The sequence below is a fragment of the Solanum stenotomum genome, chromosome 3, assembly GCF_019186545.1.
Source record: "Solanum stenotomum isolate F172 chromosome 3, ASM1918654v1, whole genome shotgun sequence".
NCBI classification, from domain to species: Eukaryota; Viridiplantae; Streptophyta; class Magnoliopsida; order Solanales; family Solanaceae; genus Solanum; species Solanum stenotomum.
Window position 1 is genome coordinate 22937309 of NC_064284.1, and position 13173 is coordinate 22950481.

At 33.4% G+C, this 13173-nt stretch overlaps 1 protein-coding gene across 6 annotated transcripts; it reads right to left on the reverse strand.

The window, feature by feature from the left end:
- Nucleotides 1-438: 438 nt before the first annotated feature.
- On the reverse strand, nt 439-8282 carry LOC125860328 (histone-lysine N-methyltransferase, H3 lysine-9 specific SUVH6-like). Of its 6 annotated transcripts, none has more exons than XM_049540261.1 (4): nt 6975-7188; nt 5805-5926; nt 912-2792; nt 439-819 (listed from the first exon to the last, which is right to left on the reverse strand). In XM_049540261.1, exons 2-3 carry the CDS (start codon nt 5811-5813, stop codon nt 939-941), a joined length of 1863 nt encoding a protein of 620 aa, XP_049396218.1. In that variant the 5' UTR covers nt 5814-5926; nt 6975-7188; the 3' UTR covers nt 439-819; nt 912-938. The 6 variants fall into 6 exon arrangements, 5 of the variants coding, with proteins under 5 accessions (XP_049396218.1, XP_049396219.1, XP_049396216.1 ...); XM_049540262.1 differs by having other exon boundaries at nt 907-2792; XM_049540259.1 differs by lacking the exon at nt 6975-7188 and adding an exon at nt 8148-8282 and having other exon boundaries at nt 439-2792.
- Nucleotides 8283-13173: the final 4891 nt, after the last annotated feature.

Below are 13173 nucleotides of genomic sequence, written 5' to 3' on the forward strand. Positions count from 1 at the left end.
AGTAAGAATGAGACGAGTTCTAATGTTGTGTACCACTAGAAAGCATTCTAAACGAAAGGATTAATAATAGATGCATCAACACTATTTTAGAATTACTTAATTATAGTCATACATTGTTAATTACTCATGGTTCACACAACCCTAGTTGTGGATTTAGCTACTCGTGTTTGAGAATTTACAATTCATGTTAGGGTTAATGAGATAACTAATGAACTTACAATTAGAATAGATGGATACTGTAATCTTGAATTGAAAATCAAACGCAAATATCATAAACAAAGCTTTGAAAATTAATTGTCGAAAATGTTTGCAAAATAACCCTCAAAATAGAAATAAAATATCCCAAAAAGTCTAACAACCAAAAACGAAAAATACAACTTATATTTATAGAAACTAAATCCTAGGAAAAGAAAGTATAGGGAAAATCCAGTCTGAGCAGTTTCGATCGATAGCAGCAAACAACGGACCATGGATCCGCCAACGGTCCGTGAGTCTCCTCTGTGGTTCAGCAGTAGGCCAAAATTTTTAGTCTTCAATTGACGGTCATCACCTACGGTCCGTAGGTCTATGCACGATCTGTCCTGTCTCTCCGTTGTTCAAGTACTGGAGCTCCTCTTCTCTGATTTAATCAACGATCAGCATCCACGATCCGTCAGTCAGACTACGATCCGTCATTAGCATCTGTGGTTCCACACTTTGGTCAGATTTCCTTGAACAATTGACCCATGGCTCCCACCTACGGCTCATGAGTGAGCTCGTAGGTTGCCAAATTCCTCCTGGTTCAACTACATTTAACTTCAACTGCTTCAAACCGATTTCCTGCAAAATTAGGGCAAAAACCATCATATCTAATAACAAAAATGCCTAAGACGCACACAAACTTCAAGTATAATGCATCAAAAATACCATACACTCACGGTACATCAAGTAGTAAATTACTACATTCTCCCGTTGCATTTATGAGAGCCACATTTACCCTTCTCTCTCTTCAAATTGCCATTTGTATCATGAACACGGACAATCCGGTGGTTGTAGTGATAAGTAAGCTCCTCTAATGGATAAATACTTTTGGAAGCGAAAAACATTATGTGAGGTACTCTTTTATCACCATGGTCATACATGACATTTTGAGCACAAAGGTTTGGTGAGCAACTATGATTGATAAATCTACCAACATTCCCATATATTGCTGCATCAATAGTAAATCCATCTTCATCCTTCCTTTTAAAAGAATTTGACTCCACTTTACTACTTGCAACCTTCCTTTTGGGGATATATTCATTGTAGTTGCCAACATCAAAGAAGTACTCATCATAATCCATTCTAATTTTGGCTTCCTTATGATCAAGCAATTCTCCAATATATTCACAAATAAAACTTCCGGGTGCAATATAATCTGATGACCTCAAACCCCATCCTTTCGATTTGGTTTTGAAAACCTCGAAATGGTACCGAAGACCATGTTGGCTAACCCTATTTTTGCAAGATGGAGGACATTTGCAATATGGACCACACTCATGAACAAGAGGCTTTGCTTTAAGAATAGAGCTTCTTGGGTTGAATGGAAACTCGCCTCCGTTCTTAGAAGCACAAGAGCACTGATCAAAAGTCGAGCATCTACTTGTGCAACTGCAACCTTGAGGCCTAATGATATAATACCAATCAGGATACTGCATGTTAGTAATGTATGTGAAAGGTGGGGGTCTCTCATCATCTATTTCATTGATAGTGAGGATTGGTATATTCTCATTCCCTTGCGACACATCATATTCCATAACAAACTTTGTCTGCATAGTAGATATTGGTGCCTTGTTAACATTTTCACAAATATGATTGACATTGACTAACTGAGTAAGTTCTTGTTGGCCAAGATTCCTCTGCAGTTCAAACTTGAAAACGTATTTTCCAGTTGGACCTCTTTCTCGCCAACACTTAGTTACAGTGTACAACCCATAGTAAATGTATTTTCCATCGATCTTTTCACCATTAACTCTTGGACGACCATAAATAACCCTCACAGAATATCCCAAATCCATTGAGTTCTTCAAGGCAAGATTATCCCTTTTAAGCTTCTGATCTTCCACTCTCGCATTAACAGATACTCTAGGATTCCCTCCTTGACCTATATAAATGAACTTTTGAGAAGATATGGTCTCATTCTTGTATAGACCAGAATCAACAATGCAAGTTGCAACATTTTTTCTATTAATATACACATAATCGATACCCCTAAAAATTTCGTGATGTAGTCCGACCATAGCAAGTTCTACCTTGAACCGGAATTGATCACCAATTTCAACTCCAGGAACATGGCCAAAGGCCCACTCAGAATTTACCCACTTTCCTTCTTTTCTCAAAATCTTTGCAGCCTCTATGTTGATATGTCTTGCTTGTTTTTCTGCATTCTTTTCTCGCAAAAGCTTAGTATATTCATCAGCAAAACGTTTGAGAGTCTCTCTAACTTGTTTTCGTTTCTGAATATGCTCATATTCAGAAATAGCGGGCAATTTAGTTTCATTTATAATACGTCCACCGTTTGAAAACCATTCACATCTTGAATAAACTGATGAAATTTTGGGAACATTCAACTTATGCTTAATCAAGACATCATGTTGTTGAACAGTGTTTCCATTGTTTTGACGAACGGATGGATGACAATTTTCAGGAAAATTGTTGGTGACATGAACTCTCATGCGCTTACATACTGATAGAGATCTAGTATCAATCATCTGATGAAGTTTCTTCTTCTGTAACTTCTTTGAGGTACTTGTTTCTACCGGCACAAATGACATCTACAAGTAGGCACAACATAAAATTCATCCTATAAATCCAGTATAATAGCAAACAATTTTACAAAAACACAAACACATTACACGATTATTAACACTGACACGACAAGGCGTTATGAATGGTTGAATCAAACTGGAAAAAAAATGTTATATCAAAGCAAAAAAAAGACACATCATGAAACAAAAAGAATACGACCTAACAAGCAAAGAAGAAGAGTAGTGAAACTCATACTAGGGCTAAAGGAGAGCAAATTTCTGAAATCGTTTGAATTGGGGGGGGGGGGGGGGGGGGGGNGGGGGGGGATTAGTGTCATAGAAAGAGGTCGAACTAGAAACAGTTAACTCTCCGCATTAAACTTATGGTCCTTATAATTAAACTTTTGCTGCAAAATAGTCCTTCAACAGAGGAACAATTTTCTCTAATGGAAGAAGAAAAGGGGTTGATGTGGTTTGACGAATTTAAAATAAATCTTCGAAATGACATTATTTCTCAGCATGTCTTAGAAGTGTTTCTCAAAGGTCTCACTCAGGGAAAATCCACTATAGTTACAGATTGGGGAAAAGCTCAAGGCGTTATTTTTATTTTTAAAAAAGTACGTATGTAAAAATAATTTATTTGAATGCACAAAAAAACAAAAAGAATTGTTAATTAAAGTTTATAAACTAAAAATTCTTGACTTTATTTTTTACCTTAACCTGAGACGGGTCCAAACAAAGTCATTTAAGCATATGAAACAATTGTAGGAAAACAGAAGGATTAACATTAAACGACATGAGAGAAATAAAACTAAACAACTTCAAAACACCAAGAAAAGAAATAACTTACTTTTAAGTATAAATCCAAGTGTTGACTTCTTAAGATCCAATTTTTTTCTCAAACCAAAAGATCCCAAAAGTATTAGAGGAAGATGGAACAAGGGTGTACCAATAGCACAATATCAAACTTCTATTTATACTAAAAATAGTGAAAGTGAAATTAGGTATGCAATTGATTTTTATTCAGATTGTGTTTCCTTACATTAATAAGTTTCCAAGTAAGTCAAGTATAAAATTGGAGAAAAAAAAAAAGTCAACTATAAAATTAGACATAATAAAGTGAAGGCTAAATTAGGTGTGCAATTAATTTTTATTCAAATTAGATTTTTTTTACATTAATAAGTTTCCATATCAAACAAGATAAGTCAAATACAAAATTAGAAAAATAGTCAAAGTGAAGGCTAAATTAGGTATGCAATTGACTTTTATTCAAATTAGATATCCTTAAATTAATAATTTTCCATATCAAACAAGATAAAGTCAAATATAAAATTAGACATAATGAAAGTGAAGGCTAAATTAGATATGCAATTGATTTTTATTCAAATTGAGCTTCTTTAAATAAATAAGTTTCCATATCTAACCATGTAAGTTAATTACAAAAAAGTGAAGATAAAATCAGATTTGCAATTATATTGACTATTATTCAAATTGTATTCTTTACATCAACAAGTTTTCATATCAAACAAGGTAATTCATATACAAATGTACCTTTTCCTAATTAATGTATCTTTTAAAATACATTAATGTTAATAAAATATTATTTTTAAAGATTTTTATGTAATTGTTTTCTTTTAAAACCCTTTAACTAATATAAAGTGAAAAAAAAAACATTTTTTTCTTTTTAATCTCCTTTTATCAATTAAAATAGAGTTACATTTTATATTTTCTTAACTAATATATGTCTTATATATAATATCATATTAATTGCATCATTATTTCTCATTTATATAATTATTAAAATATATTAGTAAAATAGAAAATATATTTATTTCTTAATCATTATTACAATTTGCCAATATATTCCTTAATTTTGAAGTTAATATGAAAAAATGGTCAGCAATAACTTCATTGATGATATTTTAAAGATATTTGGTAATGTGGAGCAATTTAATAAACTATATCGTTTTATGCATTAATCATTATAATTATTGTATCTTAACTTTAAAATCAATAATTAATAAGTGTTTATCATCCTTCGATTTCGAATATATTGAGAAATATTTTTTTTCTTTTTTATTAGAAAATTTTTATCGTTATCTAAATAAAAATAAATGATGGATTACATACATAAAAATTAACGATGGTTACAATACTTTTATTAGGAAAAAGAATGTATTAGAAAAAGGACATTTCTTTACCAAAAATAATAATAGGACATTTTTGGAACAAGCATTTTGACAATTTTCCGTATAATTTATCATAGTTAAGTAATTTAATGAAGTAAAATACATCTACTCCTCTGTTCACTTTTAGTTATCCATTATTTCAAAAATATATTTTTCACTTTTACATGTTATTTTTAACATATGAAGAAAACCAATTATTTTTTCTATATCTTATCCTTATTATTAATTGCTTATTTCTCAAATCATTTTTTAAGACCCAAATGTGACAAGTAAATATGAACCGAGACAATATCTATATCTATCTATATTACTTTAAAAGCATAAATATCCTTATAAGTACCAAATAAGTCATAATTTGTTCTTTTTATATATATTTATCATTAATTAATGTTGCACAAGTGCAAACCAAGTTCACTTAACTAGTTCTTGTAAAATCATGAAGATCATTAGAAATGTTGATTAAATCTTTTTCTTTCATTAAACGACTTTACAATAGACAACTATTATTTACTATTTTCCTTAAATAATTGTCATTTAATTATTATCTTAATATTTAAAAGTTTGAAATTAATTGAAGTTATATGACATTCTTATTAATGAGATAAATATAACATTTATTTTAACATAAATTATTTTAGAGTGTGCTTCACATATCTTTAACTGTAGCGATCTTTGGAGCTCGATGGCCCTTTACTGTCAGCTTATTTCATATTATATAAGAATGTGAAGCAAACTCTAAAATATATCTACTACATTAAGTAGTCAATTCTATTTCTGGGAAGATTCAAAATGTAGTTCTAACCCATCTCAAAATACAAAAGTAATACAGGGGAAGGAGAAGATTTTTGACCTTGTTCATGACCCGTTCAAGCTACAACGAAGTAAGAGTACCTTCGATGAACATTCAGAGCTCGGAAAAGCCATTCTTCACAGTTTTGATTCAAGCAGTCGGCAGTGAGCAACTTTCACTTCCTGAAATCTCAATAATACACAACAGTTAATAAAGAACTTCACATTGATACATCACATGACATAATAAAATAGCTTATATGTAGAAGGCACGGCATGAAGTATGCAATCATCTTTCAAGTTACTGTGTAGTAACCGTAGGAGAAGTAGCATGGCCAATGCAGCTATCATTCACCATATCAATTCCTATATCAATTCCTATACCCGGAATTTGTTGTGAGTCTCACATGATGTAACCAGTTTCCATTGCAAAGAGGACTTTTATTTGCTTGCTCTGTTTATATCATATTCTGGTTTTTCCTTGGCTTTGCCGAGGCAAGTTAATTAGGGGTCACCACGAATAGCTACTTTCTTCATTCCGAAGATCAAGAACCTCATAATCGATTGACTTTACAGAAAAATCATAAACAATAAAAGCAAGTAACTTCAAAACATGGAAATGTGGATCAAACACGACGCACATGCTCAGGATATGGCTTTGTGAATCAGTAATTTCACGAATTTGATGGTGCATTTCGGGATTTCTTATGCGGTATCTCATATTACAGGAAAAAGGGAAATGACTGGGCCTATTAGCATACTCCAATAGCAAATAGACAAGCTTTGTTTCCCTAACAACTGCATTTGGGACATGATAACAATAAGCCACAAGCACAACTTATGACAATCCACGTTTCCAGAAAATGTTCTCCGAAAATGACTTCTCTGGTGGAAGCAGAGAATACAAGTTCTAAGTGTCATTCCACATTGATTGTGTCCTCACAATCCTCCAACACATCTCATCTTCATCCACACGCCCATCACCCTACCAGCCCTTACATTTTAAATACCTACTACACCCTTAGTTTGATGTAGAAGACAAAATTATTGCTTAATAGAAGTAGAGCATGAAGGGAAAATGACTAACGATATCCTCGAGCAATATGGTTTAAAGACACCCTTTACATATGCATTGTTTATATTTGAGATAACAAACAAAATTCAATAGAATGTGACGGAAATGCACAAAGTGCAACTCTTACAAGTCATTTGTTGATTAATTGTTGTTCACCTGAGTTTTTCCAGCCTTCCTTTTTGTTGCATTCTTTCTCCCTTCTGCAGATAAAGGACAAACTAGGCTTTCAACGTAGATTTCCGCCAGACGCCAACCGTCAAAGTTAAAGTTAATAACCTTTGAATATCTGAAAGAGTCATCCTTTGGATTGTATGTCATGACGTTACTTTTTTGATCAAGTGAAGTAGAATATGTCATGACTTTACTAGATCCAAAATTTCGTTACTTTTTGATTAAGTGAAGTAGAATATGTCATGACTTTACTAGATCCAAAATTTCACCTTTATTTGATATGCAAGAGGGTGGAAACAGCATATAATCATAATCCACAAAAGGATCATCTGGATACTCGATAGTTAACATCTTTGTCCATGATTCTTTAATCCCATACACCTTCATAACCCAAACATCTACATGACTAACCATATTATCACAAAAGATAGAAAAATCACTTCCAAACACTCCAAGACTCAAAGAAAAATGTCCTATTCCATAGTTGGGCTGCTCCACCTTTCCCCATTTCTCATCAGCCAAATCAATAGAAATGATGTTCCCGTCTTTATACATATTAAACAAATCAGGGCCATGAGTAATCCAATAAATTTTCCCATTCACAAACTTGCCCGATATTTTTAGTAGCTTCTTAATTGGACATTCATCAACACATTTCCAAGAATCACTGAGTCAACTATATATTTGACCTCAACTTGATCCCGACTGCTATAGTTCAAAAAAATAGCCACTACCTTATAATCATCGTGGAATTCATCATATCCAAAACCATATAAAGGACAGCAATCTTTCTTCATTAATGTAGGTTTAGAATTTGGCAATTTTTTGTATTTCCTAATTGATGGATTCCATAGAACCAATTCATATTCATCAATGGCAAGACAAATCAATCCATTGACAGAACCTACAATCGCAAAATGACTGTGCAATTTCTTGTATGGATAATCCAAGTCAAATGCCTCAGTTACAGACTCATAAAGTAAGGAACTAAGAGTAAAATCTTTAAGAGTATACTCATAAAGACCATTCGTAGCTGCACGAAAATTCATCGTAAGCAAATGGTGAGTGTAATCCTTGTTGTTACTAGTGGATAAGCTGAGATGGGTGTTGATAAATTCAGGGCTAGAGATCAAAGCAAGTCAAGATTTCGAAACAGACCTGAATTTCAAAATCGATTTCACTGGTACCCTTGAGAGGATTTCAGTGATGAGTTCTGCTGGCAACACAGGATTGTCGTCAAGACTGATTTTTTTATTGAAGTTGAAGGTAATTGAGAATGATTTGTGGGTTTTTTTCAGATCTGGGGGTATATGGAAGGCTACATATTGCTTGGATTCCATTTGAGTAGCAGAAATTTGAGCCTCTCAGTTTTCGCTATGAACGAGTAAAAAACCTTGTGTTGGTGCTTTGAGAATTTTCCCCAAATTATTAATGCTGCTACTCCGTTTCAATTTACCTACTATCATGTGAGCAAGACTAATTTTAACTGCTCGTTAGGTTCGATGGACAAGTAATAATTAATTTTGGAAATATTTTTAAATTGGGCTTATTTTATATTGATTGATTTTTTTTATCTTTGATTGGAATAAAATTATGAGATATTTTATTATAGATAAATTATTTCAGACTTGTAATGTTATTTTTATGAGGGTTGATAAACAACAACTTACTAAGTAAGGTCTAAAAAGACTAGAGTGCATGTACACTTTATCACTATCTCATAGATATAAAGAGGTTATTTCCTAAAAATAAAAATTAATTAACAATCTTAAAATAATTGATTCCGAAATAATTAATCTCAAGATAACTTGTACCAAACAAACCCCAAGAGATACTGTATCTAACTAGGGATGGCAATGGAGCGGGGTGGATGCGGGATGGGGCAGGTTTAAGGCTATGTGGGGCGGGTTGAAGTGGATTTTTTAAAAGCTAATGCGGGGCGGGTTGCGGGTATATGTGATTTTATGTGGGTTTAAACTTAATTTTAATATTTTACATGTTATAAGAGCTATAGAACGGTATTTATTAAGATGATTTCTTTAAAGCTACTAAAATATTCAAGATAGTAAATGAAAATGGTTCAGTAAAAAAATAATTCAATTTCTTACATATTTCCCAATTGACTTCTAAAAAATAAAATTTTAAGTCACTATCCTATTAAATTAATACAACTTAATGAAAAAATGAATTTATTTTTATGAATTTTATTTTTAGTTTCAAACTTAAATAGAAAAAGAAGATATTAAAAAAAAAAATCGGGGAGGATTCATGCGGAGTGAGTCTATGCGGGGCGGATTAAAAATTTTACGGATTAAGCTCAATCCGCTCCGTCCCACCCACCCCGTACCGTTCCATTGCCATCCCTTTATCTAACTACGTAATACCAACAAGGCCGAAAATTTGCTATTTATTTTGTCTCAATTCACAAGACACAACTTCTTTTAGTTGATCCGGAAAAGAATGATAATTATGTTGTAATTTAATTATAAAATTCATTTTGTCAAAATAACTATTTCATTTTTTGGACTAGAGTCACTAATATTAAACTTACATTGATCCGTATTCACTCAATTATTTGGATACAAATGAGAATTAAAAAAGATAATTTTAGAGATATTCTTTCCTCTATAACATTTATTGTTGGTGTAATATACCACAAATATAATAAATTATACTTGAAAATAAAAAGAACAAAATAAATAAATAAGGCTGAGACGTGGATATCTCACTCTCTTTAAGAAGATTTAAGTACAATGCGACATAATCTTTACCAATTCAGGACCATTTATGTATTTTGCCTAAAGTTTTTAAGTAAATTTTTTGATTGAATTTTGCAAAGTATTATTCTGAATTTTCATTTCAAAATTTAGTTTCAAGTACAAATTTTCACTAGAAAAATAGAGTCAAATTTGGTGGTGGAACCAACTTGGTATATTCTTTATAGTGACAAGGAATGTGAAGAAGAGATATCATGCTGCAATGATGAGATATTCCGAAACAATGAATTACATATCGAATCATTGATCCAATCTGCATCTACTGTAAGGTTCTTGCAACCTGATATATCCAAGCATAGAAGAGCACCAAGTTGAACTATGCTTCGAGGCAAATACTCCAAATTATTTCCAATGAGATTCAACTCTTTCAAAGAGGATAAGCATTCAATGTCTTCCGGAAGTCCTCCATCTAATATATTGCAGCAATTGAGTTTCAAAATATTCAAGTTTGGCATCCCCATGAAACGGCAACTCTTTCAGCCTGTTGCAACATGATAAGGGATTCCACGTAGATTCAGATATTTAAGAGATTCCGCATTAACAATCATACAAACTTAATGAGTTTTCTGCAACAGACCGGGGAATGGTGAATCTCTTCAAGACTCATACATTCTTCTAGATACAAATACTCCAAATTTGGCATACCCCTGAAATCTGGTATTTTCTTCAGGCTTTGGGAGCCACTTGTCGCACAGACGGTAATTGCTGCTATTCAAACACATAGGAAAGAAAAAGGGTAATTTGCCAAGATTGAAAGTACAATTTGTAGAGGTTAAAAGCCTCTGCATTTTATATATAGTAATAATAGAATAACATTTCAAATATTATAAATATTGCTGGCTGCTGCTTCTGTTGGAATATCCTGTTGTTACATTCCAGCGATAAGCAAGTGTTATGCTACTTTTGCCCAATGTACCTCATCTGTCCAGTTCATACTGCCTCTCCTAACCCCTTGTCAAGTTAGCATACTATTTCAAACCTTTGTAGCATATAAACACTAGAAAAACAGATGATCTAGATCCTCATTCACCAGCTGACATAGAGGACATGTAGGGGACTGGATTATACCCCGGCCATTTCGCCAATCTATTTTTAGTTGCATGCCTTCCATTCACTGCGAGATACAGAATGAATATCCATTTAGGAGCTCCAATATTTGTCCACGCCTGTGATCTCCATGCAAATAGATTCTGCTAATAGAGTACTTTTCCATGCCACTTGTACATGTTTAGAAGCCTCCAAAATCCTTTGGACAACCCATGAAGCTTGTTTAGCTTGTATATTCCACACTTCATTCTGCCCATAGTAACTATGAATCCAAGCAACCCATAACCTGTCTTTTTTCTGGCATTTATTCCACAACAACTTTTCAATAGCAGCCTTGTTCCATGTAGATATGTCAAGTAGATTCATTCCTCCACTTGCTTTGGGGCAACACAGCTTGTCCATGCAATCAGAACTTTTCTTGAGGTCTCAATGTTACCAGTCCGTAGAAATCTTCTACACATAGTCTCCACTCAATGAATGATCTTCTTGGGAAGGGCAAATATCTGGGACCAAACCATTTGGATTGCATACAGTACACTTTTAATGAGTTGAGCTCTTCCTGCATATGATAAAAATTTAGTTGTCCAGCTTGTAATCCTACTTCGCATCTTGCCTAGAAGTGGCTTGCATTGTGATATGAAAATCCTTTTAGTAGTCAAAGGAACTCCAAGATATCTAAATGGCAGATCCCCCTAAACAAATTGCAATTCCTTTAATATCTCCTCTTGTATCTGTTGGTTGACTCCACCAAAGTATACATTGCTCTTATATATGTTTGCAGCCAGGCGAGAAGCATTGAAGAACATCATAAAACATTGACCAAGATACTTTACTGATTTTTAAGTCACCCCTGCAGATCATCTGATTTGTGCATCTAGGATGATAATGGAAATCGGGATTTGTCTACAAGGTCTTCAAAATTCTTGTCAAATAGTCCATAACAATCATAAAAAGATAAGGGGACATTAGATTGTTGTACTATGCCCATTTATCTGAATGGAATAAGTATTTGTTGTAACACACTGCATTATCCATTTGACGACTTTGGCAGGTATCTTAAGTTCAGCCAGAATATGCTCCAGGAATGTCCACTCCAAAGAATCATATGCTTTCTTCATGTCAACTTTTACCATACATCCTCTGGAAATCCCTTTTCTTCCATATCCTTTTAAAACTTTTACCATACTTTTATAAGATAAACAAGGTCACATATTCCTAATCAACAACAATTACAACATCTACTCTGCAATAAGCCTGACCTGACAACAGCTAAGGTTAGTGCAGCCAACTCTATTGTAGGAAGTCGAGATAAAGCATCAACAACTTTATTCTCCTTATCTTTCCTTTATTCAATAGTTAAATCAAATTGCATCAGTTTGGTAATCATTTTCAACTGGGATCCAATATAAAACTATTGTTCAAGCAGGAATTTTAAAACCTTTTGATCAGTTTTGACAATGAAGGGTTTACTTGTGAGATACTGGCCCCATCTAGATACAGACATTACCAAAACAAAAAGCTCTTATTCATAAACAGACATAACTTTATGGTGTAGAGAAAGGCCTTTGCTCAAGTAAGCAATAGGTTTCCCTTGCTGCATAATAGCAGCTCCTATGCCAACATCACAACTCAAGTTAAAGTTAAGAACAGCTAACACGGAAGCAGATATCAGCGCATCCTTCAAGTGCTGAAATGCCCTGGTAGCTCCTTCATTCCATTTAAAAGTTCCATCTTTACTTATATAACCTTGGATAAATCTTTTATAATATCCTACAAGGCCAAGGAACCCTCTGATTTGCTTAAGGGTTGTAGGGATAGGCCATTTCTGAACTGTAAGAATCTTCTTTGAATCAGTAGCTACACCAGCAGCTAATACGTAGTGTCCCAGGTACTCAATACTGCTTGTGGAAAAGTGACATTTGGAGAGCCTGGCATACAAGCTGAAAAGTGATCCTGAAGTGATCCACATGAACCTCCATAAGTGCTTTTAAAAACTGAAGGGAGCATTGTCAATCCAAAATGCATCACTATGACTATTAGTGGACGCATATTCTGTCAAGGGACCTGGTTCATTGACTATTAGTGGACGCATACATTGTATTACAAGTCTTGCAATCGTGTACAAATTTCACTACTTGATAGGAAAATAGATATTCGCATTTAAGATAAATGTTTCTTTCAAGGATTTTGGTCCAGCCTGGGTGATAAGTAAGCCTTGTTTCAGCAAGTCTAAAACTAAGAGGGCGAATAAGTAATAACTCCCTCATGTGGTTATACAACCATTTAAGTTATTCTACATTCAAGACCAAACAAAAGTGTCATAAAGAATAGGATATTACGCATAATCAAATGTAAATGAC